Source organism: Pristiophorus japonicus, chromosome 1 (genome assembly GCF_044704955.1).
Source record: "Pristiophorus japonicus isolate sPriJap1 chromosome 1, sPriJap1.hap1, whole genome shotgun sequence".
Taxonomy (NCBI): domain Eukaryota; kingdom Metazoa; phylum Chordata; class Chondrichthyes; family Pristiophoridae; genus Pristiophorus; species Pristiophorus japonicus.
The window spans coordinates 519,661,078-519,683,781 of record NC_091977.1 but is presented as its reverse complement, the minus strand read 5'-3'; the positions used below and the strand labels follow the sequence as shown (position 1 = coordinate 519,683,781).

Genomic DNA, 22,704 nt, shown 5'->3' with positions numbered 1-22,704 from the left:
GCAGCCGTTAAGTGTAAGGGAGGGTGGGACACGTTGGCCGCACGTTCTTTCCGCTGCCTGCGCTTGTCTTCTGCATGCAGTCGGCGATGAGACTCGAGCCGCTCAGTGCGCTCCCAGATGCACTTCCTCCACTTAGGGCGGTCTTTGGCCAGGGACTTCCAGGTGTCGGTGGGGATGTTGCAGTTTATCAGGGAAGCTTTGAGGGTGTCCCTGTAATGTTTCCTCCGTCCACCTTTGGCTCGTTTGCCATGAGGATTTCCGAGTAGAGTGCTTGCTTTGGGAGTCTCATGTCTGGCATGCGGACAATGTGGCCTGCCCAGCGGAGCTGATCAAGTGTGGTCAGTGCTTCAATGCTGGGGATGTTGGCCTGGACGAGGACACTGATGTTGGTGCATCTGTCCTCCCAGGGGATTTGTAGGATCTTGCGGAGGCATCGTTGATGGTATTTCTCCAGCGACTTGAGGTGTCTACTGTACATGGTCCATGTCTCTGAGCCATACAGGAGGGTGGGTATTACTACAGCCCTGTAGACTATGAGCTTGGTGGCAGATTTGAGGGCCTGGTCTTCGAACACTCTTTTCCTCAGGCGGCCGAAGGCTGTGTTAGTGCACTGGAGGCGATGTTGAATCTCCTCATCAATGTCTGCTTTTGTTAATAAAAGATTCCCGAGGTATGGGAAATGGTCCATGTTGTCCAGGGCCGCACCGTGGATCTTGATGACTGGGGGACAGTGCTGTGCGGCGAGGACAGGCTGGTGGAGGACCTTTGTCTTACGATTGTTTAGCGTAAGGCCCATAAGAAACATAAGAACACAAGAAATAGGAACAGGAGTAAGCTATACGACCCCTCGAGCCTGCTCTGCCATTCAATAAGATCATGGCTGATCTGACCATGGACTCAGCTCCACTTCCTCGCCCGCTCCCCATAACCCCTTATCCTCTTAACATGCTTTCATATGCCTCAGTAAATACGTCGGCTATCTCCTGGAGTCCAGCCTCTGAATGTGCGTTGACGCAGGCGTCGTCCGCATACTGTAGCTCGACGACAGAGGTTAGGGTGGTCTTGGACCTGGCCCAGAGGCGGCGAAGGTTGAACTGCTTGCCACTGGTTCTGTAGTTTAGTTCCACTCCAGTGGGGAGCTTGTTGACTGTGAGGTGGAGCAAGGCAGCACTTATACATGGCCTTCTTCGACCTTACAAAGGTCTTTGACACTGTCAACCGTGAGGGTCTATGGAGCGTCCTCCTCCATTTCGGATGCCCCCAAAAGTTCATCAACATCCTCCGCCTGCTCCACGACGACATGCAGGCCATGATCTTTACCAATGGATCCATTATAGATCCAATCCACATCCAGACCGGGGTCAAACAGGGCTGCGTCATCGCCCCAACCCTCTTCTCAATCTTCCTCGCTCCACCTCATAGACTAGCAGAGGGGGAGGGAAGCATGGAAAATCTGACAATTTGTTTTTCTTATCATTTGTTTTGTTACCACTACTCAATTAAGACCATGGCGTTATGGATCAGAAAGCTTCTGTCCTGTGGGATGCGTGCAGATGTTCCTGGAGCTGCCATCACTGAGAGCCCAAACAATGGTACTGGAATGACATTATTCCCACAATTTTCTGCAGATCTTTAGAGAATCTTTGCCTTCGTGTCTTTCTAATGCTCTACAAGCATTCATCTTTCTACAACAGGACACCTGACAATATTGTCCGAATGCTGAAAGAAGTATATTTTCCTCTGACAACTCCTTACCCTCCACTCAGGCACACCATGATCTATCTGCAATAGTTAATTCTCCGGTTCCTTTGCGAGTTTTGAGTCCCCTAGGTCAATTCCCGTGTGGCCTGCTGAGTACATGAGATAGGTTCATGATGCAGTGGGCCAATTTCTGCTGTCTAATGCCAAATTTTGAAGGTTTTGGAAATACTCAGCAGGTCAGGCAGTATCTGTGGAGAGAGAAACAGAATTAACGTTTCAGGGCGATGAACCAAAAGTCATCGACCTGAAACGTTAACTGTATTTCTCTCTTCACAGATGCTGCCTGACCCACTGAGTATTTCCTGCATTTTCTTTAATTTTCAGATTCCCAACATCTGGAGTATTTTGCTTTTGTTTGCAGGTTCTGGCATTTGTTCCTTCTCTCCCTCTGCAACATATTTCTTTGCTTCTGGCTTCTGTGCAGATGGGAGGAAAGAGAAATGTGGTGAATTTCCGACTGTCCCGATTTTCCTTCCTGTTAGACTGGTGTCAGGGTCTCCGTAGAGTACAAGCCTCACAATAAATAAATCAACTGTGGATTCAGATCTATCTCCTACAACATTAGCTGAGTAAACTTTTAAGATTTGCTTTGCTGTTCGACTGGTAAGTATAACTCTCTTTTAGACTGACTTTTAGATTAGTTTAATTGGCAGCGAACTACTAAGTAGCTGTTTGGTGTTCAGGTAAATTTTAGTAAGTAAATTAATTTAAGGGTTAAGTCATGGCAGGAGAGCTCGGACACGTGTCATGCTCCTCCTGTGCTATGTGGGAAATCAAGTGTCCCTGACTACTATGTGTGCGGGAACTGTGTCCAGCTGCAGCTCCTGACAGACCGCATGACGGCACTGGAGCTGCGGATAGACTCACTCTGGAGCTTGCGCGATGCTGAGAATGTTGTGGATAGCACACTTAGTGAGTTGGTCACACCGCAGGTAAGGGTTAGGACAGATAGTGAATGGGTGACCAAGAGACAAGGCAAGAGCAGGAACGTAGTGCAGGAGTCCCCTGCGGTCATCTCCCTCCAAAACAGATATATCGTTTTGGATACTGTTGGGGGAGATGACTTACCAGGGGAAGGCACCAGCAGCCAGGTTCATGGCACCGTGGCTGGCTCTGCTGCACAGAAGGGCGGGAAAAAGAGTGGGAGAGCTATATTGATAGGGGACTCTATTGTAAGGGGAATAGATAGGAGTTTCTGCGGCCGCAACCGAGACTCCAGGATGGTATGTTGCCTCCCTGGTGCAAGGGTCAAGGATGTCTCGGAGCGGCTGCAGAGCATTCTGGAGAGGGAGGATGAACAGCCAGTTGCCGTGGTACATGTAGGTAAGAAGCGGGAAGAGGTCCTACAAGCTGAATTTAAGGAGCTAGGACTTAAATTAAAAAGTAGGACCTCAAAGGTAATAATCTCTGGATTGCTACCAGTGCCAGATGCTAATCAGAGTAGAAGGAGCAGGATAGTTAGAATAAATACGTGGCTTGAGCAGTGGTGCAAGAGGGAGGAATTCAAATTCCTGGGACATTGGAACCAGTTCCAAGGGAAGTGGGACCTGTACAAAAGGAACGGTCTGCACTTGGGCAGGACTGGAACTGATGTCCTAGGGGTAACATTTGCTAATGCAGTTCGGGAGTGATAAACTAATATGGCAGGGGGATGGGAACCTATGCAGCAAGACAGTGCGAAGCAATATGGAGTCAGAAACAGATGGTAGAAAGGTAGAAGGCCGAGTAAACAAAGGTAAGAAACAAAAAGGGCCACACTACATCATAATTCTAAAAGGACAAAGGGTGTTACAAAAAACAAGTCTGAAGGCTTTGTGTCTTAATGCAAGGAGTATCTGTAATAAGGTGGATGAATTAACTGTGCAAATAGATGTTAACAGATATGATGTGATTGGGATTACAGAGATGTGGCTCCAGGATGATCAGGCTGGGAACTCAACATCCAAGGGTATTTAACATTCAGGAAGGATAGAATAACAGGAAAAGGAGGTGGGGTAGCATTGCTGGTTAAAGAGGAGATTAATGCAATAGTTAGGAAAGACATTAGCTTGGATGATGTGGAATCTATATGGGTAGAGCTGCAGAACACCAAAGGGCAAAAAATGTTAGTGGGAGTTGTGTACAGACCTCCAAACAGTAGTAGTGATGTTGGGGAGGGCATCAAACAAGAAATTAGGGGTGCATGCAATAAAGGTGCAGCAGTTATCATGGGTGACTTTAATATGCATATAGATTGGGCTAACCAAACTGGAAGCAATACGGTGGAGGAGGATTTCCTGGAGTGCATAAGGGATGGTTTTCTAGACCAATATGTCGAGGAACCAACTAGGGGGGAGGCCATCTTAGACTGGGTATTATGTAATGAGAGAGGATTAATTACAGAGAGACAGACTATTATCTGAATGGTGACAGATTAGAAAAGGGGGAGGTGCAATGAGACCTGGGTGTCATGGTACATCAGTCATTGAAGGTTGGCATGCAGGTACAGCAGGCGGTTAAGAAAGCAAATTGCATGTTGGCCTTCATAGCGAGGGGATTTAAGTACAGGGGCAAGGAGGTGTTAATACAGTTGTACAGTGCCTTGGTGAGGCCACACCTGGAGTATTGTGTACAGTTTTGGCCTCCTAACTTGAGGAAAAACATTCTTGCTATTGAGGGAGTGCAGCGAAGGTTCACCAGACTGATTCCCGGGATGGCGGGACTGACATATTAAGAAAGACTGGATCAACTGGGCTTGTATTCACTGGAGTTCAGAAGAATGAGAGGGGATCTCATAGAAACGTTTAAAATTCTGACGGGTTTAGACAGGTTAGATGCAGGAAGAATGTTCCTGATGTTGGGGAAGTCCAGAACCAAGGGTCACAGTCTAAGGATAAGGGGTAAGCCATTTAGGACCGAGATGAGGAGAAACTTCTTCACCCAGAGAGTGGTGAACCTGTGGAATTCTCTACCATAGAAAGTTGTTGAGGCCAATTCACTAAATATATTCAAAAAGGAGTTCGATGTAGTCCTTACTATTAGGGGGATCAAGGTGTATGGCGAGAAAGCAGGAATGTGGTACTGAAGTTGCATGTTCAGCCATGAACTCATTGAATGGCGGTGCAGGCTCGAAGGGCCGAATGGCCTACTCCTGCACCTATTTTCTATGATTCTATGTTTCTATGTTTCCTCATGTAGCTTGTCCTTCTTGGAAATTGTTCACTATTCTTTCCTGCATGTCAAAATGATGCTTCTTATTATCAGTCACAAACTGTTTAATTTGATAATTCTATTCTCTTTCCCATTGGAATTTCCATCAAATTAGTAAGGCTTCAATGGGCATGTAAGCACCACAGCATGCTGTATCCATTTAAATGGAGCCTTCTGTGTGCAGGTGTAACTAGAGATCATTTAGAACAAAGGGTAAAACCCTTGGATGCACTAATAAGGTATGTGAATATGGGAACTGTTATATATGTGGACTTGTAAAGCCCTCTGGTGGCAGTACTCTGTACAGCCACCAGAGGGCTCATCCCCTGGAGTCCCAAGGGATCCCATAAACCCTTGGGAGCACAGGTATTTAAGAAGGCTTCACAGGTTGGAGAGGCACTCTGGAGACCTGCAATAAAAGACAAAGGTCATACTTTACTTTGAGCTCATAGTGTTCAGTCTGACTCTTTCTCCATACATAACAACTGGCGACGAGATACCGACAGCAAACCCAAAGATGCAGAGAACAATGGGCATCCTGGAGAAATTTTCAGAGGAAGATAATTGGGAAACTTTTGTGGAGCGACTCGACCAATACTTCGTGGCCAATGAGCTAGATGGGGAAGCGAGCACTGCCAAATGAAGGGCGATACTCCTCACCATCTGTGGGGCACCAACGTATAGCCTCATGAAGAATCTGCTCACTCCAGCGAAACCTACCGAGAAATCGTATGATGATTTGTGCACACTGGTCCAAGAGCATTTTGAACCCGAAGGAAAGCGCTCTTATGGCGAGGTATCGGTTCTACACCTACAAAAAGTCTGAAGGCCAGGAAGTGGCGAGTTATGTCGCCGAGCTAAGACGCCTTGCAGGACATTGTGAATTTGAAGGACATTTGGAGCACATGCTCAGAGACATTTTCGTACTTGGCATTGGCCAGGAAACCATATTTAGCAAACTTTTGACTGTAGCGACTCCAACCTTGAGTAAGGCCAAAGCGATAGCCCAGGCATTCATTGCCACAAGTGACAATACGAAGCAAATCTCTCAGCACACAAGTGCTGCTACAAGTGCTGCTACAAGTACTGTGAACAAAGTGATGTTGTTTTCGAATCGTAATGTACAGGGCAGGTCACACATACCTGCAGCTGCACATCCGCAGATGACTCAGAGTCCACTATCCAGGGAGCTGAATGCAAGGCCATAACACCTTGTTGGCGCTGCGGGGGTGATCATCATTTCCATTCATGCTGATTCAAAGAGTACGTTTGCAAGGGCTGTGGAACAATGGGACACCTCCAACGAGTGTGCAGGCAAGCTGCTAAGCCTGTTAAACCTGCAAACCACCATGTTGCAGAGGAGGACAGATCTACGGAGGATCACGATGAACCAGAGCCTCAGACAGAGGAGGCAGAGGTACATGGGGTGCACACATTCACCATGAATTGTCCCCCGATAATGCTGAATGTTGAATTAAATGGACTCCCGGTGTCAATGGAGCTGGACAAGGGCACAAACCAGTCCATCATGGGCAAAAAGACTTTTGAAAGATTGTGGTGCAACAAGGCCTCAAGGCCAGTCTTAACTCTAGTTCGCACGAAACTAAGAACTTACACTAAAGAACTGATTCCTGTAATCAGCAGTGCTACTGTAAAGGTCTCCTGTGATGGAACAGTGCACAAGCTACCACTCTGGATGTAGCGGGCGATGGTCCCATGCTGCTCGGCAGGAGCTGGCTGGGAAAGATACACTGGAACTGGGACAACGTCCGAGCGCTATCACCCACGGACGACACTTCATGTTCCCAGGTCTTAAACAATTCCCTCGCTGTTCGAACCAGGCATCCGGAAGTTCAAGGAGCAAAAGTGAAGATCCACCTAATTCCGGGGGCGCGACCCATCCATCACAAGGCGAGAGCAGTACCATACATGATGAGAGAAAGGGTAGAGATTGAGCGAGACTGGCTGCAAAGGGAGGACATCATTTCAATGATCGAGTTCAGCGAGTGGGCCAGTCCTGTTGTCCCAGTCCTCAAGGGAGACGGCACCGTCAGAATCTGTGGCGATTACAAAGTAACTATCAATCGTTTCTCCCTGCAGGACCAATACTCACTATCAAAGGCCAACGACTTCTTTGCAACGCTGGCGGGAGGAAAGATGTTCACAAAGCTGCATCTGACTTCAGCCTACATGACGCAGGAACTGGAGGAATCATCGAAGGCCCTCATCTGCATCAACACGCACAAGGGTTTTTTTGTTTATAACAGATGCTCGTTTGGAATTCGATCATCCGCAGCGATATTCCAGAGAAACATGGAAAGTTTACTGAAGTCGGTCCCGCACACCGTGGTCTTCCAGAACAACATCTTGGTCACAGGTCGGAACACAGTCGAGCACCTGCAGAACCTGGAGGAGGTTCTGAGTTGACTCAACTGCGTGGGGCTCAGGTTAAAACGCTTGAAGTGCGTTTTCGAAGTGCGTTTTCCTGGCGCTTGAAGTGGAGTTCTTGGGAAGGAGGATTGCAGCGGACGGCATCAGGCCCACCAACGCGAAGACGGAGGCAATCGAGAACGCATCGAGGCCACAGAACGTGACGGAGCTGCGGTCATTTCTGAGAATCTTGAACTATTTGGTTACTTCTTACTGCGTCTCAGCACCCTGCTAGAACCACTGCCTGTCTTACTATGAAAAGGGGGCGAGTGGGTTTGGGGCAAAAGCCAAGAAAATGCCTTTGTAAAAGTGAGAAAATTGTTATGCTTAAACAAATTGCTTGTGTTATATGATCCATGTAAGCGTTTGGTACTAGCATGTGATGCGTCGTCATATGGCGTCGGGTGTGTATTGCAACAAGCTGATGATTTCGGAAACTGCAACCGGTTGCTTATGCATCGAGGAGTCTGTCTAAGGCCGAGAGAGCCTACAGCATGATTGAAAAAGAAGCGTTTGCGTGTGTCTATGGGGGTAAAGAAAATGCATCAGTACCTGTTTGGGCTAAAATTCGAATTGGAAACTGACCATAAGCCACTTATATCCCTGTTTTCCGAGAGTAAAGGGATAAATACCAACGTATCGGCTCGCATCCAGAGATGGGCGCTCACATTGTCCGCATACAACTACGCCATCCGCCACAGTCCAGGCACAGAAAACTGCGCCGATGCTCTCAGTAGGCTGCCATTGCCCACCACGGGGGTGCAAATGGCACAGCCCGCAGATCTAGCCACGGTTATAGAAGCATTTGAGAGTGAGCAATCACCCATCATTGCCGGGCAGATCAAAACCTGGACAAGCCAGGACCCCTTATTATCTCTAGTCAAAAGCTGTGTGCTTCACGGAGCTGGTCCAGTATCCCAGTGGAAATGCAGGAAGAGATAAAGCCATTCCAGCGGCGCAAAGATGAAATGTCTATACAGGTAGACTGCCTTCTGTGTGACAATTGAGTAGTGGTCCCCAAGAAGGGCAGAGATACCTTCATCAATGACCTCCACAGTACCCACCCAGGCATCGTAATGATGAAAGCGATAGCCAGATCCCACGTATGGGTGGCCCTGTATCTATGCGGACTTAGAGTCTCGTGTTCACAGATGTAATACATGCTCGCAGTTAAGCAATGTACCCAGGGAGGCGCCGCTAAGTTTATGGTCTTGACCCTCCAAACCGTGGTCTAGGCTACATGTCGACTATGCAGGCCCGTTCTTGGCTAAATGTTCCTTGTGGTTGCAGACGCGTACTCCAAGTGGATTGAATGAGAGATAATGTCGGCTAGCACGTCCGCTGCCACGACTGAAAGCCTGCGGGCCATGTTTGTCACACACAGCTTACCCGATGTCCTGGTGAATGACAACGGGCCATTTTTTATCAATGCTGAGTTCAAAGAATTCATGACCCGTAATGGGATCAAACATGTCATATCTGCCCCGTTTAAAACAGCGTCCAATGGTCAGGCAGAGAGAGCAGTGCAAACCATCAAGCAAGGTTTGAAGAGGGCAACTGAAGGCTCACTGCAGACTCGCTTGTCCCGTGTCCTGCTTAGCTAGGAGACCCTACTCACTCACTGGGATCCCATCTGCTGAACTGCTCATGAAAAGAGCACTTAAAACAAGGCTCTCGTTAGTTCACTCGAATCTACATGAACAGGTAGAGAGCAGGCGGCTTCAACAAAGTGCATACCATGTTCGTGCACGTGTGTCACACGAGATTGAAATTAATGACCCTGTATTTGTGTTAAATTATGGACAAGGTCCCAAGTGGCTTCCCGGCACTGTTGTGGCCAAAGAGGGGAGCAGGGTGTTTCGGGTCAAACTTTCAAATGGACTCATTCACCGGAAACACTTGGACCAAATCAAACTCAGATTCATGGACTATCCTGAGCAACCCACCTTGGACCCTACCTTTTTTGATCCCCCAACATACACACCAGTGACAACCGGCACCACGGTTGACCACGAAGCAGAACCCATCATCCACAGCAGCCCTGCAGGGCCCAACACACCAGGCAGCCCAGCAAGGCCAGCTGCACAGCAGCCCAGCGAGGGTCCAACAAATGATTCAACAACACCAGCTTTCACACCGAGATGATCAACCAGGGCAAGAAGGGTCCCAGATCGACTCACATTGTAAATAGTTACACTATTGACTTTGTGGGGGAGTGTTGTTATATATGTGGACTTGTATTTACTCTGTACAGCCACCAGAGGGCTCATCCCCTGGAGTCCCAAGGGATCGCATAATCCCCTGGGAGCACAGGTATTTAAGGAGGCTTCACAGGTTGGAGAGACACTCTGGAGACCTGCAATAAAAGACTACGGTCACACTTTACTTTGAGCTCACAGTGTTCAGGCTGACTCTTTCTACATACGCTACAGGAACCACATTAGCCTGTTTCCAATTTACTGGAACCTTTCCAGTGCCTAGTGATTCGCTCATAATTATTGTCAATGTCTCACAAATCTACTAGCTCGTGGTGCTCAGCTCTGGGATAAATGCCAGCTATCCCTGGAAATTTATTTGCTTTGAGCCGTATTATCCTGTCTAGGACTTCCACCTCATTTATAACAAGGTCATTAATTTTGCTTTGGCCATCTCTGATTGGGGAGGACATGTTGTGCATGTGAATATTTGGAAAAAGTAATCAGTCAGAATATTTTGAATTTTGTTCTTATCCTCAGTTCCAAGTCAAAGACAGCCCTTTCGCTACAGTAGCAATCTAAAACATTTTTTTACTGTAATATTTCACCCCTGCAGCTATGCTTTTTGCTAAGCCCCTCTTTGCTCAGCCGATTATCCTTATTTTTCATGTTCTTATATTCATCCTGGTGAACCCTCTCCCGTTTCTTCCTGTAGGATCATGTGCTTTCTTTTGATAACATGACGGAGAATGCAAATTTATTTTTTGGTGGCACTATATAATGTGTTCCATCGCAGTGTAACACCAAGTGTGTGCAGCGTAGGTTTACCAGAATAATACCCAGACTTCAAGGGTTAAGTTACGAGGAGAGATTACACAAATTAGGGTTGTATTCCCTAGAATTTAGAAGGTTAAGGGGTGATCTGATCAAAGTTTTCAGGATATTCAGGGGAACAGATAGAGAGAAACTGTTTCCACTGGTTGGGGATTCTAGGCCTAGGGGGCAGAGTCTAAAAATTGGAGACAAACCTTTCAGAAGTGAAATTAGGAAACACTTCTACACACAAAGGGTGGTAGCAGCTTGGAACTCTCTTTCACAAACGGTAATTGATGTTAGATCAATTGTGAATGTTAAATCGGTGATTGGTAGTTTTCTGTTAACCAAAGATATTAAACACAGAAACATCGAAACATAGAAAATAGATGCAGGCCATTCGGCCCTTCGAGCCTGCACCGCCATTCAATAAGATCATGGCTGATCGTTCCCTCAGTACCACTTTCCTGCTTTCTCTCCATACCCCTTGATCCCCTTAGCCATAGGGAACATATCTAACTCCCTCTTGAATATATCCAATGAATTGGCATCAACAACTCTCTGCGGCAGGGAATTCCATAAGTTAACAACTCTCTGAGTGAAGAGGTTTCTCCTCATCTCAGTCCTAAATGGCCTACCCCTTATCCCAACACTATGTCCCCTGGTTCTAGACTTCCCCAACATCGAGAACATTCTTCTCGCATCTAACCTGTACAGTCCCGTCAGAATCTTATACGTTTCTATGAGATCCCCTCTCATCCTTCTAAACTCCAGTGAATAAAGGCCTAGTTGATCCAGTCTCTCCTCATATGTCAGTCCACCATCCCTGGAATCAGTCTGGTGGACCTTCGCTGCACTCACTTAATAGCAAGAATGTCCTTCCTCAGATTAGGAGACCAAAATTGAATACAATATTCCAGGTGAGGCCTCACTAAGGCCCTGTACAACTGCAGTAAGGCCTCCCTGCTCCTATGCTCAAATCCCCTAGCTATGAAGGCCAACATACCATTTGCCTTCTTTACCGCCTGCTGTACCTGCATTCTAACTTTCAATGACTGATGTACCATGACACACACAGGTCTCATTGCACCTCCCCTTTTCCTAATCTGCCGCCATTTAGATAATATTCTGCCTTCATGTTATTGCCCTCAAAGTGATAACCTCTCATTTATCTACATTTTACTGCATCTGCCATGCATTTGCCCACTCACCTAACCTGTTCAAATCACTCTGCAGCCTCTCAGCGTCCTCCTCACAGCTCACACCTCCACCCAGTTGAGGGTCATCCGCAAACCTGGAGATATTACACTCAATTCCTTCATCTAAATTGTTAATATATAGATTGTAAAGAGCTGTGGTCCCAGCACTGAGCCCTGCGGCACTCCACTCGTCACTGCCTGGCTGAAAAGGTCCCGCTTATCCCGACTCTCTGCTTCCTGTCTGCCAACCAGTTCTCTATCCACTTCAGTATATTACCCCCAATACCATGCGCTTTGATTTTGCACACCAATCTCTTGTGTTGGACCTTGTCAAAAGCCTTTTGAAAGTCCAAATACACCACATCCCCTGGTTCTCCCCTGTCCACTCTGCTAGTTACATCCTCAAAAAATTCCAGAAGATTCGTCAAGCATGATTTCCCTTTCATAAATCCATGCTGACTTGGTCCGATCCTGTCACTGCTTCCAAATGCGCTGCTATTTCATCCTTAATGATTGATTCCAACATTTTCCCCACTACTGATGTCAGGCTAACCGGACTATAATTACCCATTTTCTCTCTCCCTCCTTTCTTAAAAAGTGGTGTTACATTAGCTACCCTCCAGTCCATAGGGACTGATCCAGAATCGATAGACTGTTGGAAAATGATCACCAATGCATCCACTATTTCTAGGGCCACTTCCTTAAGTACTCTGGAATGCAGACTATCAGGCCCGGGAGATTTATCGGCCTTCAATCCCATCAATTTCCCTAGCACAATTTCCTGCCTAATAAGGATATCCTTCAGTTCCTCCTTCTCACTAGACCCACTGTCCCCTAGTATATTCGGAAGGTTATTTGTGTCTTCCTTCGTGAAGATAGAACCGAAGTATTTGTTGAACTGGTCTGCCATTTCTTTGTTCCCCATTATAAATTCACCTGAATCTGACTGCAAGGGACCTACATTTGTCTTCACATATCTACAGAAGCTTTTGCAGTCAGTTTTATGTTCCCCGCAAGCTTCCTCTCGTACTATATTTTCCCCCTCTTAATTAAACCCTTAGTCCTCTTCTGTTGAAATCTAAATTTCTCCCAGTCCTCAGGTTTGCTGCTTTTTCTAGCCAATTTATATGCCTCTTCCTTGGCTTTAACACTATCCTTAATTTCCCTTGTTAGCCATGGTTGAGCCACTTTCCCTGTTTTATTTTTACTCCGGACAGGGATCTACAATTGCTGAAGTTCATCCATGTGATTTTTAAATATTTGCCATTGCTTATCCACCGTCAACCCTTTAAGTATCCTTTGCCAGTCTATTCTAGCCAATTCACGCCTCATACCGTCGAAGTTACCTTTCCTTAAGTTCAGGACCCTAGTTTCTGAATTAACTGTGTCACTCTCTATCTTAATAAAGAATTCTACCATATTCTGGTCACTCTTCCCCAAGGGGCCTCGCACAACAAGATTACTAATTAGTCCCTTCTCTTTACACATCACCCAGTCTAGGATGGCCTGCTCTCTAGTTGGTTCCTCGACATATTGGTCCAGAAAACCATCCCTAATACACACCAGGAAATCCTTTTCCACCGCATTGCTACCAGTTTGGTTAGCCCAATCAATATGTAGATTAAAGTCGCCCATGATAACTGTTGTACTTTTATTGCACACATCCCTTATTTCTTGTTTGATGCTGTCCCCAACCTCACTACTACTGTTTGGTAGTCTGTACACAACTCCCACTAGCGTTTTCTGCCCTCTGGAATTCCGCAGCTCCACCCATACCGATTCCACATCCTCCAGGCTAATGTCCCTCCTTACTCTTGCATTAATTTCCTCTTTAACCAGCAATGCCACCCCGCCTCCTTTTCCTCTCCGCTTATCCTTCCTAAATGTTTAATACCCCTGGATGTTGAGTTCCCAGCCTTGGTCACCCTGGAGCCATGTCTCCGTGATGCCAATTACATCATATCCGTTAACTGCTGTCTGCGCAGTTAATTCGTCCACTTTATTCCGAATAATCCTCGCATTGAGGCACAGGCTTGTCTTTTTCACACACTTTGCCCCTTTAGAATTTTGCTGTAATGTGGCCCTTTTTGTTTTTTGCCTTGAGTTTCTTTTACTTTTCTTCTTTCTATCTTTTGCTTCTACGTCCATTTTATTTCCCTCTGTCTCCCTGCATAGGTTCCAATCCCCCTGCCATATTAGTTTAACTCCTCCCCAACAGCACTGACAAACACTCCCCCTCGGACATTGGTTCCGGTCCTGCCCAGGTGCAGACTGTCTGGTTTGTACTGGTCCCACCTCCCCCAGAACCGGTTCCAGTGTCCCAGGAATTTGAATCCCTCCCTTCTGCACCACTCCTCAAGCCATGTATTCATCCGAGCTATCTTGCAATTCCTGACTAGCACGTGGCACTGGTTGCAATCCTGAGATTACTACTTTTGAGGTCCTACTTTTTAATTTAGCTCCTAGCTCCCTAAATTCGTCTCGTAGGACCTCATCCCGTTTTTTACCGATATCGTTGGTACCTATATGCACCATGGCAACTGGCTGTTCACCCTCCCTTTTCAGACTATCCTGCACCTGCTCCAAGACATCCTTGACCCTTGCACCAGGGAGACAACCGACCATCCTGGAGTCTCGGTTGCAGCCGCAGAAACGCCTATCTATTCCTCTTACAATCGAATCCCTATCACTATGGCTCTCCCACTCTTTTTCCTGCCCTCCTGTGTAGCAGAGCCACCTACGGTGCTATGAACTTGGCTGCTGCTGCCCTCCCCTGATGAGTCATCACCCTCAACAGTACCCAAAGCGGTGTATCTGTTTTGCAGGGGGATGAATGCAGGGAACCCCTGCACTACCTTCCTTGCACTGCTCTTCCTGTAGGTCACCCATTTACTATCTGGCTGTTACCCTTTACCTGCGGTGAGACCAACTCACTAACTGTGCTATTCACTTCATTCTCAGCATCGTGGATGCTCCAGAGTGAATCCACCCGCAGCTCCAGTGCCACAATGCGGTCTGTCAGGAGCTGGAGGCGGATACACTTCCCGCACACGTAGTCGTCAGGGACACTGGAAGCATCCCTGACTTCCCACATAGTACAGGAGGAGCATAGCACGTGTCCGAGCTCTCCTGCCATGACTTAACCCCTAGATTAACTTAATTTGGCAACAACAATGCTGAAGGTTATTTACTGATATAGAAAAGGAAAAGAAAAACTACTTACCAATCACCAACCAATCACTTACCCCCTTGGCTGCGATGTCACCTTTGAATTTCTTTCTACTTTTTTGCCTTCTCTCCCTGCTGCAGCTGCACCAGCTGGGCTTTATAGGCCTCACCAACGTTGCTCCTCGATCTCCCGCCTCTCTGACCCATATTAAAGGATATGAACCAAAGGTGGACAGATGGACTTCAGTCACAGATCAGCCATGATCTCATTGAATGACGGAGCAGGCTCGAGGGGCTGAATGGCCCATTCCTGTTCCTATGTACCAGTGAATCTCACTGCCCTGTTTATCCAGAAAGTTTTGAGACACTTGACAAAGGTTTATGCTAGCAAATGGGTTATGGTGGAGAATGCCATTGTGAAAAAAATAACAGGTTAATTGGATGCTGAATCACAGGACAATCTGTGAATTGCTATTTGTATTTTTTAAGATTCTACTGAAGTCTTTGAAATCTTCTGAGCAATGATAATCATAATTAATTGCTTTGTGCTTTATTTTTACCAGGCACAGATTGGGAAAAGTCCTTACGACAGATAGGATTTGAAAGGTGAGTGTTTGTTATTGTTTTTATCAAATACGTAATAGTTTTTAAAACAAATCATAATTGTTGTACTGATGATTTTACAGGGTTTTGCTTGAATTAATGGAACAGCCTATTTTGATATAGGATAATATGTACTGGATAATGAAGCTCCTGGTAATCAACTGCAGGGCTCACCCTATGTACTAAATAGTCTTCAGTTTTTCTGTGTAGCTTTAAACATCTTCCTGTGTACTATCGCAAACAAAAAATATACAATTTAGGTGTTATTTAAGTGAGAAACAAATAAATGCTCTCCTTTTCACAGTTAGTTGTAATTCATAGTTAATCTATAATGAAAATCAGCAGCCTTTTGAATTGATGCCTGACTTGGAGGCTCAGATCTGCTGACAGATCATAGACTGGACTTAATAAGAACATAAAGAACAAAAGAAATAGGAGCAGGAGTGGGCCATAGGGCCCCTCGAGCCTGCTCCGCCATTCAATAAGATCATGGCTGATCTGATCATGGACTCAGCTCCACTTCCCCGCCCACTCCTTATAACCCCCTTATCCCCTTATCTTTTAAGAAACTGTCTATTTCTGTCTTAAATGTATTCAATGTCCCAGCTTCCACAGCTCTCTGAGGCAGCAAATTCCACAGATTTACAATCCTCTCAGAGAAGAAATTTCTCCGCATCTCTGTTTTAAATGGGCGGCCCCTTATTCTAAAGTCATGCCCTCTATTTCTAGTCTCCCCCATCAGCGGAAACATCCTCTCTGCATCCACCTTATCAAGCCCCCTCATAATCTTATACATTTCGATAAGATCACATCTCATTCTTCTGAATTCCAATGAGTAGAGACCCAACTTACTCAACCTTTCCTCATAAATCAACCCCCTCATCCCCGGAATCAACCTAGTGAACCTTCTCTGAACTGCCTCCAAAGCAAGTATATCCTTTCGTAAATATGGAAACCAAAACTGCACGCAGTATTCCAGGTGTGACCTCACCAATACCTTATATAGCTGTAGCAGGACTTCCCTGCTTTTATACTCCATCCCCTTTGCAATAAAGGCCAAGGTACCATTGGCCTTTCTGATCACTTGCTGTACCTGCTTATCATCCTTTTGTGTTTCATGCACAAGTACCCCCAGGTCCTGCTGTACTGCAGCACTTTACAATCTTTCTCCATTTAAATAATAACTTGCTTTTCGATTTTTTCTGCCAAAGAACATGACCTCACACTTTCCAACATTATATTCCACCTGCCAAATTTTTGCCCACTCACTTAGCCTGTCTATGTTCTTTTGCAGATTTTTTGTGTCCTCCTCATACATTGCTTTTCCTCTCATCTTTTATCATCAGCAAACTTGTCTATGTTACATTCAGTCCCTTCTTCCAAGTCGTTAATGTAGATTGTAAATAGTTGGGTTCCCAGCAATAATCCCTGCGGTACCCCACTAATTGCCAACCAGAGAATGAACCATTTATCCCGACTCTCTGTTCTTCTGTACAGAGCAGATTTCAAGTGTTAGTCATCTTACAACAACAACAACTTGTATTTATATAGTGCCTTTAACATAATAAAACGTACCAAGATGCTTCACGGGAGTATTATGAGACACAAAATTTGACACCGAGCCACATAAGGAGAAATTAGGGCGGGTGACCAAAAGCTTGGTTAAAGAGGGAGGTCTTAAGGAGTGTCTTAAAGGAGGAAGGAGATGAAGAGATGCGGAGAGATTTAGGCAGGAAATTCCGGGGGTGGAAGAGATTATAGATAGGGAGAGGCAAGGCCATGGAGAGATTTGAAAACAAGGATGAGAATTTTGAAGTCGAGGCATTGCTTAAGCGGGAATCAATGTAGGTCAGCGAGCACTGGGGTAATGTATGAGTGGGACTTTTGTGAGTTAGGACATGGGCAGCCAAGTTTTGGATCATCTGAAGTTTACGTAGGGTAGCATATGGGTGGCCAGCCAGGAGTGCGTTGGAATAGTCAAGTCTAGAGGTAACAAAGGCATCGATAAGGGCTTCAGCAGCAGATCAGCTGAGGCAAGGGTGGAGATGGGCGATGTCACGGAGGTGGAAGCATGGGGGATCCTTAGGGGAAGTTTGACCTGATGGGCTAGGGGAAGGAAGGGAAGTGGCAGAGGCAGCTGAACGGATGGTCCCAATCTTCGAGACAAAGAATTCGATGAGCTCCTCACACTTATTGTTGGAGGTGAGGGAGGAGACAAAGGAGAGACGTTTAAGAAGATGGTTAGAGTGGAGAATAGAAGCCGGAGTTCATCGTTGCATTCCAGAATGATTTTGGAATGGAACATAAGAACATAAGAAATAGGAGCAGGAGTAGGTCACCTGGCCCCTCGTGCCTGCTCCGCCATTTAATAAGATCATGGCTGATCTGATCATGGACTCAGCTCCACTTCCCTGCCCGCTCCCCATAGTGAACAATTTTGGCAGAAGAGAGCAGGACTTTAGCCCATGATCCCTCTTCCTGACTCTTCGTTCAAATTCAATCCAATGCTGTGTGATCTTAGTCTCCTACTTGAAATAAGCTGAGTTGTGCTTCAAAGCCCATAATTCATCCGCCAATAGGATTGCCTACTTCCATCTTTGTAAAATATCCCCCATCTCCATCCCTAGCTCATCCCACTGCTGCTGAAAGCCTCATCCATGCATTGGTCACCTCCAAACTGGATTTTGCAACACCCTTCTTGCAGGCCTTCCAAACTCCAACTCATCCAGAACTCTGGTTTCAACCACCTCTCCTAATTTCCCTCTTGTTCCTGTTCAGGTCTGACTCCCACCGGTGAAGCTCCATGGGACATTTTACTATTTTAAGTGCACTATACATAAGTAGGTTCTTGTTGACCACACAATTTGTCACTGTAGATATATTTTGGTCAGTCTGGAGTAATAATGTGACAGTTGTTCACCTTGTGAGAACTTTATGGTGAAAAATGTGGGATAAATGTTGCCTTTGATATCTGTACCGGCAGCTGATGCTGGAATACAAAATTGACTTAAAACAGAATTTCAAAATACCATGTAAGTCAAACACTATAATAGGAATAATAACAGATACTTAAGAAGTGACTTCAGAGGTGAAATATTGCGATATGTTTTCAATTTGTGCAGAGAAAGACAAGTCCCCTGGACCTGATGCCTTAAATCCTAGGGTCTTAAGAGAAGTGGTTGCAGAGATAATGGTTGCAAAATTCCCTGGATTCTGGGGCGGCCCCAGCGGATTGGAAAACGGCAAATGTAATCCCACTATTTCAAAAAGGAGGCAGACAAAAAGCAGGAAACTATAGACCAGTTAGCCTAACATCTGTCGTTAGGAAAATGCTGGAGTCCATTATTAAGGAAGCAGTAGCAGGACACTTGGAAAAGCATAATTCAATCAAGCAGAGTCAGTATAGTTTTATGAAAGGGAAATCATATTTAACAAATTTGCTGAAGTTCTTTGAGGATGTAACGGGCAGGGTGGATAAGGGGGAACCAGTGGATGTGGTGTATTTGGATTTCCAGAAGGCATACATAAGAGGTTACTGCACAAGATAAAAGCTAATGGGATTGGGGGTAATATATTAGGATGGATGGATTGGCCAACTAACAGAAAACAGAGAGTCGGGCTCAATGGGCCATTTTCCAGTTGGCAAACAGTGACTAGTGGGGTGCCGCAGGGATCAGTGCTGGGTACTCAACTACTTACAGTCTCTATTAATGACTTGGATGAAGGGACCGAGTGTAATGTTGCCAAGTTTGCTGATGAGACAAAGATGGGTGGGAAAGCAAATTGTGAGGAGGACACAAACAATCTGCTAAGTGATATGGACAGGCTAAGTGAATGGGCAAAAATTTGGCAGATGGAGTATAATAGGAAAAATATGAGGTTATCCACTTTGGCAGAAATAATAGAAAAGCAAATTATAATTTAAATGGAAAAAAATTGCAAAGTGATGCAGTACAGAGAGACCAAGGGGTCCTTGTGCATGAAACATAAAAAGTGAGTATGCAGGTACAGCAAGTAATCAGGAAAGCAAATGGAATGTTGACCTTTATTGCAAGGGGGATAGAGTATAAAAGCAGAGAAGTCCTGCTCTAACTGTACAGGGTATTGGTAAGGCCACACCTGGAGTACTGCATGCAGTTTTGGTCTCCGTATTTAAGGAAGGATATACTTGCATTGGATGCTGTTCAGAGAAGGTTCACTTGGTTGATTCCGGAGATGAGGGTGTTGACTTATGAGGATAGGTTGAGTAGGTTGGGCCTATACATATTGGAGTTCAGAAGAACAAGAGGCGATCTTATTGAAACTTATAAGATAATGAGAGGGCTTGGCAAGGTAGATGCAGAGAGGATATTTCCACTCATAGGGGAAACTAAAATTAGGGGACATAGACTTAGAATAAGGGACCGCCCATTTAAAACTGAGATGAGAAGAAATGTCTTCTCTCAGAGGAATTCTGTGCCCCAGAGAGCTGTAGAGGCTGGGTCATTGAATAGATAGACAGATCTTTGAACGATAAGGGAGTAAAGGGTTATAAAGAGCGGGCAGGAAAGTGGAGCTGAGTCAATGATCAGATAGTAACATAGAAACATAGAAACATAGAAAATAGGTGCAGGAGTAGGCCATTCAATGAGTTCATGGCTGAACATGCAACTTCAGTACCCCATTCCTGCTTTCTCGCCATACCCCTTGATCCCCCTAGTAGTAAGGACTACATCTAACTCCTTTTTGAATATATTTAGTGAATTGGCCTCAACAACTTTCTGTGGTAGAGAATTCCACAGGTTCACCACACTCTAGGTGAAGAAGTTTCTCCTCATCTCGGTCCTAAATGGCTTACCCCTTATCCTTAGACTGTGACCCCTTGTTCTGGACTTCCCCAACATTGGGAACATTCTTCCTGCATCTAACCTGTCTAAACCCATCAGAATTTTAAACGTTTCTATGAGATCCCCTCTCATTCTTCTGAACTCCAGTGAATACAAGCCCAGTTGATCCAGTCTTTCTTGATATGTCAGTTCCGCATTCCCGGGAATCAGTCTGGTGAACCTTCGCTGCACTCCCTCAATAGCAAGAATGTCTTTCCTCTAGTTAGGAGACCAAAACTGTACACAATACTCCAGGTGTGGCCTCACCAAGGCCCTGTACAACTGTAGTAACACCTCCCTGCCCCTGTATTCAAATCCCCTCGCTATGAAGGCCAACATGCCATTTGCTTTCTTAACCGCCTGCTGTACCTGCATGCCAACCTTCAATGACTGATGTACCATGACACCCAGGTCCCGTTGCACCTCCCCTTTTCCTAATCTGTCACCATTCTGTCTCTGTTTTTACCACCAAAGTGGATAACCTCACATTTATCCACATTTTACTTCATCTGCCATGCATTTGCCCACTCACCTAACCTATCCAGGTCACTCTGCAGCCTCATAGCATCCTCCTCGCAGCTCACACTGCCACCCAACTTAGTGTCATCTGCAAATTTGGAGATACTACATTTAATCCCCTCGTCTAAATCATTAATGTACAATGTAAACAGCTGGGGCCCCAGCACAGAACCTTGCGGTACCCCACTAGTCACTGCCTGCCATTCTGAAAAGTATCCATTTACTCCTACTCTTTGTTTCCTGTCTGACAACCAGTTCTCAATCCACGTCAGCACACTACCCCCAATCCCAAATGCTTTAACTTTGCACATTAATCTCTTGTGTGGGACCTTGTCGAAAGCCTTCTGAAAGTCCAAATACACCACATCAACTGATTCTCCCTTGTCCACTCTACTGGAAACATCCTCAAAAAATTCCAGAAGATTTGTCAAGCATGATTTTCCTTTCGCAAATCCATACTGACTTGGACCTATCATGTCACCTCTTTCCAAATGCGCTGCTATGACATCCTTAATAATTGATTCCATCATTTTACCCACTACCGATGTCAGGCTGACCGGTCTATAATTCCCTGTTTTCTCTCTCCCTCCTTTTTTAAAAAGTGGGGTTACATTGGCTACCCTCCACTCCATAGGAACTGATCCAGAGTCTATGGAATGTTGGAAAATGACTGTCAATGCATCCGCTATTTCTAAGGCCACCTCCTTAAGTACTCTGGGATGCAGTCCATCAGGCCCTGGGGATTTATCGGCCTTCGATTCCATCAATTTCCCCAACACAATTTCCCGACTAATAAGGATTTTCCTCAGTTCCTTCTTCTTACTAGACCCTCTGACCCCTTTTATATCCGGAAGGTTGTTTGTGTCCTCCTTAGTGAATACCGAACCAAAGTACTTGTTCAATTGGTCTGCCATTTCTTTGTTCCCCGTTATGACTTCCCCTGATTCTGACTGCAGAGGACCTAAGTTTGTCTTTCCTAACCTTTTTCTCTTTACATATCTATAGAAACTTTTGCAGTCCATCTTAATGTTCCCTGCAGCTTCCTCTCGTACTCTATTTTCCCTGCCCTAATCAAACCCTTTGTCCTCCTCTGCTGAGTTCTAAATTTCTCCCAGTCCCCGGGTTCTCTGCTATTTCTGGCCAATTTGTATGCCACTTCCTTGGCTTTAATACTATCCCTGATTTCCCTTGATAGCCACGGTTGAGCCACCTTCCCTTTTTTATTTTTACGCCAGACAGGGATGTACAATTGTTGTAGTTCATCCATGCGGTCTCTAAATGTCTGCCATTCCCCATTCACAGTCAACCCCTTCAGTATCATTCGCCAATCCATCCCAGCCAATTCACGCCTCATACCTTCAAAGTTACCCTTCTTTAAGTTCTGGACCATGGTCTCTGAATTAACTGTTTCATTCTCCTTCCTAATGCAGAATTCCACCATATTATGGTCACTCTTTCCCAAGGGGCCTCGCACAACGAGATTGCTAATTAATCCTCTCTCATTACACAACACCCAGTCTAAGATGGCCTCCCCCCTAGTTGGTTCCTCGACATATTGGTCTAGAAAACCATCCCTTATGCATTCCAGCAAATCCCCCTCCACCGTATTGCTTCCAGTTTGGTTAGCCCAATCTATTTGCATACTAAAGTCACCGATAATAAATGCTGCACCTTTATTGCATGCACCCCTAATTTTCTGTTTGATGCCCTCCTCAACATCACTACTACTGTTTGGAGGTCTGTACACAACTCCCACTAACGTTTTTTGCCCTTTGGTGTTCTGCAGCTCTACCCATATAGATTCCACATCATCCAAGCTAATGTCCTTCCTAACTCTTGCATTAATCTCCTCTTTAACTAGCAATGCTACCCCACCTCCTTTTCCTTTTATGAGCCATGATCTTATTGAATGGTGGAGCAGACTCAAGGAATCAAATGGCCTGCTCCTGCTCCTATTTCTTC

The 22,704-nt window shown here is 45.6% G+C and overlaps 1 protein-coding gene across 1 annotated transcript in view; it reads left to right on the top strand.

Moving 5' to 3' along the window:
• LOC139260488 (piezo-type mechanosensitive ion channel component 2-like) overlaps positions 1–22,704 on the top strand; it is an 851,737-nt gene that overhangs the window by 415,121 nt on the left and 413,912 nt on the right. Inside the window, exon 4 of the mRNA XM_070877017.1 lies at positions 15,319–15,361. Within this exon, the coding sequence (XP_070733118.1) occupies positions 15,319–15,361 (43 nt within the window). The remainder of the gene's footprint in view (positions 1–15,318; positions 15,362–22,704) is intronic.